Source organism: Oncorhynchus masou, chromosome 18 (genome assembly GCF_036934945.1).
Source record: "Oncorhynchus masou masou isolate Uvic2021 chromosome 18, UVic_Omas_1.1, whole genome shotgun sequence".
Taxonomy (NCBI): domain Eukaryota; kingdom Metazoa; phylum Chordata; class Actinopteri; order Salmoniformes; family Salmonidae; genus Oncorhynchus; species Oncorhynchus masou.
This window is the reverse complement of record NC_088229.1, coordinates 78227832-78235025: the sequence shown is the minus strand read 5'-3', so window position 1 is coordinate 78235025 and position 7194 is coordinate 78227832. Positions and strand designations below refer to the sequence as shown.

The window sequence follows — 7194 nt, the reverse complement described above, 5'->3', positions numbered from 1 at the left end:
CGAACGGAAAACATTAACACCGAACGGAAAACGTTTTGCAATTATAAACGAGAGATTCTATTGGACACATTCAGGTAGGTCCCTCCCCCGTTTCTTTTTGTTCCATTTGGTTGTGACACGGTAAACCGTTTTACCCGAATGACGGCCCTGCTCACTATTTCACCTATTAGCTGTATGTAATAAATCAACTAAATAATCAGCTGTATGTAATAAATCAACTAAATAATCAATCAGCTCTATGTAATAAAATCATCTAAATATTCAATCAGCTCTATGTAATAAAATCATCTAAATATTCAATCAGCTCTATGTAATAAATCAACTCAATCATAAATCAGCTGTAGTCACTGCGCATGTGTGAGTCCAGTGACGCAATATGGGATCATGCGCAGTCGGTGTCCTTCACAGGAAGAGTCAGTAGCTAGCATGCTGGCTAGTTAACTTAGTGGTGTGTTTACTCTGCTCTCCGGACATGATGGGGGCTAAAACCAGCACCATGGTCGCTGGGGTGGCCGGAGCCCTGTTCATTGGATACTGCGTTTATTTTGATAGAAAACGACGAAGTGACCCGAACTTCAAGAAAAGACTACAAGAACGTAAGTCATGTTAGCAAACTGGCAAGTCACGTGTTTTTATACCTGCGACAAAATGGCTAGCTAGTTTACAAATGTTGGCTAACTATCTAGCGTGATATAACTGCAGTAAGTATACGCTTACCTTTGTATTTGGGTTATGTTATTGCTAACTAGTTACGAGTTAGTTAACTAGTCAATAGTTAACTAACGAAGTGCCACCATATCCGCTTAGCCAGTTAGCGTTGGATAACATTGATTCATCTGCAGTCCGGTCAATCCAATATTAAGGATGGTTTGTCAATGGTGGTGTGTACATAACTAGTTAAGTCAACCAACTCTCCTACATAGACTAGTAACGTTAGTGTCCACCATATATGTTTGGTTTAAACAATCCCGACTCCTTTTTAATTTATTTTCTTCTTAGCCCTTCCATGTAACTGACCTCTTTCTCTGCAAGCCACTCCTTTCTTTAGCATAAGTGGTCATCAAATATGACATTGTTTCAACAGGCAGGAGTAAACAGAAGTCTTCCCAAGAGAAGACTGTCCTAAGGGTAAGAAACATTACAATGGCCAGACCAGGGGGCAAATGTATTTTTATTTAACTGGGGAAGTCCGTTTAAGAACAAATTCGTATTTTACAATGACGGCCTACCCAGGCCAAACCCTCCCCTAACCCGGATGACACTGGGCTAAATGTATGCCACCCTATGGGACTCCGGCTCACTGCCAGTTGGGATACATCCCGGGATCGAACCAGGGTCGGTTGTGGTGCCTTAGACCACTGTGCCACTCAGGAGCACCGAGATGATATGAAGTTAGTGCTTTTTAGAAGGCTCTTTGTCTTCCCCTGTACTGACTGTCTGCTAACCTGTCTGCCATTTAGCTACCTGACCTGAAGGATGCAGAAACTGTACAGAAGTTCTTCCTGGAGGAGATCCAACTGGGAGAGGAGCTGCTAGCACAAGGTTAGCTGTCCCCCCCTGTCTCCATGGCCATCACCTCGTCTTTCATACACACCCAGTCCTGAACACTACTAAGATGCTATAACTATCTGGTCCTGAATAACAGGCTTGAACTCAGATTGACCCCTTCTGAAATAGCTGTGGCATTAGTGTCTGGTCCAACTGTGCATTCTCATAAACATCCTGGTTGCTAATGTTAGCTTCTGGAAAAAATGTAATGGTGCTCTATCAAACTAGAGCTCTGTAGCCCAGGGACCTGTGTCGGGGGCTCTGGTTCTTTCAGCTCTACGACATCAATTTCATAAGTCCTTTTTATTTTGATGCATTTTTCTCCCTAACAGTGGATATTCAGATGTGTCTGTTACTTGAACCCTGCAGCATTTATTTGGGCTGCAATTTCTGAGCCAGTTAACTCTAATGAACTTATCCTCTGCAGCAGAGGTAACTCTGGGTCTTTCTTTCCTGTGGTGGTCCTCATGAAAGCCAGCTTCACCATAGCGCTTGGTGGTTTTTGCGACTGTATTTGAAGAAACTTTCAAAGTTACATTTTTATGGACTGACTGACCTTCATGTTTTGGAGTAATGATGGACTGTCATTTCTCTTTGCTTATTTGTGCTGTAATATGGACTTGGTCTTTTACCAAATAGTGCTATCTTCTGTATACCACCCCAACCTTGTCACAACACAACTGATTGGCTCAAATGCATTAAGAAAGAAAGAAATTCCACAAATTAACAAGGCACACCTGTTAATTGAAATGCATTCCAGATGACTACCTCATGAATCTGGTTGAGAGAATGCCAAAGAGTGCAAAGCTGTCATCAAGGTAAAGGGTAGATTTTCTGAAGAATCTCAAATGTAAAATATACACTGCTCAAAAAAATAAAGGGAACACTTAAACAACACAATGTAACTCCAAGTCAATCACACTTCTGTGAAATCAAATTGTCCACTTAGGAAGCAACACTGATTGACAAATGTCACATGCTGTTGTGCAAATGGAATAGACAACAGGTGGAAATTATACGCAATTAGCAAGACACCCCCAATAAAGGAGTGGTTCTGCAGGTGGTAACCACAGACCACTTCTCAGTTCCTATGCTTCCTGGCTGATGTTTTGGTCACTTTTGAATGCTGGTGGTGCTTTCACTCTAGTAGTAGCATGAGACGGAGTCGCTACCAGGAGACAGGCCAGTACATCAGGAGACGTGGAGGAGGGCAACAACCCAGCAGCAGGACCGCTACCTCCGCCTTTGTGCAAGGAGGAGCAGGAGGAGCACTGCCAGAGCCCTGCAAAATGACCTCCAGCAGGCCACAAATGTGCATGTGTCTGCTCAAACGGTCAGAAACAGACTCCATGAGGGCCCAACGTCCACAGGTGGGGGTTGTGCTTACAGCCCAACACCGTGCAGGACGTTTGGCATTTGCCAGAGAACACCAAGATTGGCAAATTCTCCACTGCCGCCCTGTGCTCTTCAGATGAAAGCAGGTTGACACTGAGCACGTGACAGACATTAGAGTCTGGAGGAAGTCCTGCAACATCCTCCAGCATGACCGGTTTGGCGATGGGTCAGTCGTGGGGTGGCATTTCTTTAGTGGGCCGCACAGCCCTCTATGTGCTCGCCAGAGGTAGCCTGACTGCCATTTGGTACTGAGATGAGATCCTCAGACCCCTTGTGATGGTGCGGTTGGCCCTGGGTTCCTCCTAATGCTAGACCTCATGTGGCTGCAGTGTCAGCAGTTCCTGCAAGAGGAAGGCATTGATGCTATGGACTGGCCCGTCCGTTCCCCAGACCTGAATCCAATTGAGCACATCTGGGACATCATGTCTCACTCCATCCACCAACGCCACGTTGCACCACAGACTGTCCAGGAGTTGGCGGATGCTTTAATCCAGGTCTGGGTGGAGATCCCTCAGGAGACCATCCGCCACCTCATCAGGAGCATGCCCAGGCGTTGTAGGGAGGGTCATACAGGCACGTGGAGGCCACACACACTACTGAGCCTCATTTTGACTTGTTTTAAGGACATTACATCAAAGTTGGATCAGCCTGTAGTGTGGTTTTCCACTTTAATTTTGAGTGTCACTCCAAATCCAGACCTCCATGGGTTGATAAATTTGATTTCCATTGATAATTTGTCTGATTTTGTTGTCAGCACATTCAACTATGTAAAGAAAAAAGTATTTAATAAGATTATTTCATTCAGATCTAGGATGTGTTATTTTAGTGTTCCCTTAATTTTTTTTGAGCAGTGTATTTTGATTTTAACTTTCTTTTTTGTTACTGCGTGATTCCATATGAGTTATTTCATAGTTTTAATGTCTTCACTATTATTCTACAATGTAGAAAACCTAATCATTCAAGATTTCATTTTCTAAAACTTTTGACTGATAGTGTCTTATTTTAAAAATTTAGCTGAAAATGCAGCCTTGTTTTTACGTTTGATACTTCGCAGCCACGAGTTTGACATGTGAATTGAATTGTGGGGCACATCAACCCTGCAAGTTACCAAAGTTGTAAATTCGCTCCCTCGAGCTAAATTGAGGGCCGAGGAGGCAACATTAGTGAATTGGACCTCCACTTAATAACCTCTCTGGGATCGTTCTGGACGCTAGCATCCCACCTCGCCAACAGCCAGTGAAAGTGCAGGGCGCCAAATTCAAAACAGATCTCCTAATTAAAATTCCCAAACCATACAAGTATTTTAAAGAATCACTTCTCGTTAATCCAACCACTGTCCGATTTCAAAAAGGCTTTTCAGCGAAAGCAGCACTTCTCATTGTGTTAGGTCAGCAACTACTCACAGAAAGCTTTCAGCCATTTTCCAACCAAAGAGAGGTGTCACAAAAAGCAGAAATATAGATAAAATTAACCTTTGACGATCTTCATCAGATGTCACTCCCAGGACTCAATGTTACACAATACATGTATATTTTGTTCGATCAAGTTCATATTTATATCCAAAAACCTCAGTTTACATTGGCGCCATGTTCAGAAATGCCTCCAAAACATCCAGCGACATTGCAGAGAGCCACATCAAATAACAGAAATACTCAAACTTTGAAAGATAAACTTGTCCTTAATGCAACCGCTATGTCAGATTTCAAAAAAGCTTTACGGCAAAAGCACAATCTTCAATAATCTGAGAACAGCATTCAGCCACACAAGCAAGCCATGCAGTTACCCGCAAAGTTGTGGAGTCAACAAAGGTCATAAATAGCATTATAAATCTTCTCTTTGCTGATCTTCGTCGGAATGCACTCCTAGGACTCTCACAATAAATATTTTTTTGTTCGATTAGTCCATATTTATGTCCAAATACCTCTTAGTTCACTATTCCAAAGGCACAATGCGTGAGCGCAAAATCCAGACGAAGTCAAGCGTTTTATTTGTTTGTAGAAACGTGTCAAACGATGTTTACAATCAATCCTTGGTCTTTTTATAATAAATCAATAATATTCCAACCGGACAACAGCGTATTCATTCCAGAGGGAAAAGGCCCGTGTGACAGCGCAGTAAACAACTGATTGGCCACAGCCTAGTCCTAGTGTTGAAACAGCTCTTATTTGACCCCGTTCCTCAATAGAAGCCTCACATCTTTTTAAAGACTGACATCTGCTGGAAGCCTTGAAGTTCAATCTGGCCCCATAGACACAGCGTTTTGGATTAGGCAATCACTTAAATGAAACTACAAACCTCAGATTTCCCACTTCCTGGTTGGATTTGTCTCAGGTTTTCACCTGCCATATGAGTTCTGTTATACTCACAGACATCATTCAAACCGTTTTAGAAACTTCTGAGTGTTTTCTATCCAATAATACCAATAATATGCATATATTAGCTTCTGGGTCTGAGTAGCAGGCAGTTTACTCTGGGCACCTTATTCATCCAAGCTACTCAATACTGTCCCCCCCCCGTCACCAAGAAGTTAAGATGGCAAACAAACTGCATCCAGTTTCGGTCGTGATTTCCCCCGAGGGAAAAGTGGCTAGCGTAAGAGCTGAGGTGGTATTAATATCTTGTCTGGACTGAAGGAAGTAGACCACCTGACCTAATCATGTCGACCACCCCAACAGGAGACTGTGAGACGGGTGTAGACCATCTAACAAATGCCATAGCAGTGTGTGGTCAGCCCCAGCAGCTGCTCCAGGTGCTACAGCAGACTCTGCCTCCTCCAGTGTTCCAGATGCTGCTCACCAAACTGCCCACCATCAGCCAGGTGAGTGAGGAGGCTCTCTCCCATGGAAGACGCTAGGTCTCTCTTCTGATATTCACACTTAGAATGTAGCAATGTATTTGGCATGCTTTTGCATTATTTATTTTTTTGTATGCTGATATGGACAATGGGTACTTTGTCCAAGGGTGGGGTTGGAGTGTCACCAAAATGGCTTAAAGATGACCTGTCCTTTCAGCTCTAGGACATTAATCTTGTCAGTTGTTTTCTCGACAGCCAGTTTCATTCTCATGTCACTTATTAGACTGTCAGGATTCAGGCTGAGGAGTTCAGTGAAGTTTCTCTCTATATTTTTTTTTTCAGAGAATCGTGAGTGCTCAGAGTTTGGCAGAAGATGACGTTGAGTGAATGAGCTGGTGAGGTTTGTGTGAAACAGTGTGCAACTGCGTGTGTGGCTGTTGACTGGCTGTGTGGCCTTAGTCAAGATGGCTGCCATTGGATGTCTTTCTCACCAACCAGGACATCGGCTGACTGTACCCCTCCCCCCATGCCCCAGTGCTATATAAGAAGTCCTGTCCGTGTCCCCTCTTCAGTCTACTGTAAATCATTTCCTATGCAGTAGCCCTCAATTCAGATTCTAATATCTTGACAAACTAAATGTGTTGTATTATTTGTGTAAATCATTTCCTATGCAGTAGCCCTCAATTCAGATTCTAATATCTTGACAAACTAAATGTGTTGTATTATTTAGCCTAAAAGTGTTTGTTTTTTTGTTTTTTGTAACTCATACTCTAGATTAAGCATCATTTCAAAATGTGGTGCCGCAGAGGACATTTTCCCTATTTATACATGAAACACTACGTAAAGAGGTTGGCTCTGTTTGTCCCTGTCATGTATGTCCACTGTGAGGTGGACGCTATCTTTTATTAGGTCGATTGTTTTCTAAGATGTCAGTGGAATATATCATTTTTTTTTGTAATTCTGAAATCAAGTCATGAAATAAAAATGTGAGAATGTATTTGTCTGTTTCTGTAGTCTGCATGGCCACTAGATGGCAGTAGCAATGCATGGAGATTAGTGCCAGAATGGTCATGTTTAGTTGCGGTTTACAGATTGAATTGGGTAGGACACCATTTTATCAGTATTTCCCCCGTGCCACTGGAGCAAGGCAGCACTAGCAGATCAGGGCCTGAGCCACTGGAGCAAGGCAGCACTAGCAGATCAGGGCCTGAGCCACTGGAGCAAGGCAGCACTAGCAGATTAGGGCCTGAGACACTGGAGCAAGGCAGCACTAGCAGATTAGGGCCTGAGACACTGGAGCAAGGCAGCACTAGCAGATTAGGGCCTGAGACACTGGAGCAAGGCAGCACTAGCAGATTAGGGCCTGAGACACTGGAGCAAGGCAGCACTAGCAGATTAGGGCCTGAGCCACTGGAGCAAGGCAGCACTAGCAGATTAGGGCCTGAGACACTGGAGCA

General features: G+C 43.5%; 1 protein-coding gene across 1 annotated transcript; it reads left to right on the top strand.

Moving 5' to 3' along the window:
* Positions 1–383: 383 nt before the first annotated feature.
* Positions 384–6734, top strand: tomm20a (translocase of outer mitochondrial membrane 20). Its single transcript, XM_064924523.1, has 5 exons — positions 384–596; positions 1085–1128; positions 1461–1542; positions 5619–5761; positions 6080–6734. The coding sequence occupies exons 1-5, from the start codon at positions 473–475 to the stop codon at positions 6122–6124; spliced, it is 438 nt and encodes a 145-aa protein (XP_064780595.1). The 5' UTR covers positions 384–472; the 3' UTR covers positions 6125–6734.
* The last annotated feature ends 460 nt before the right edge of the window (positions 6735–7194 follow it).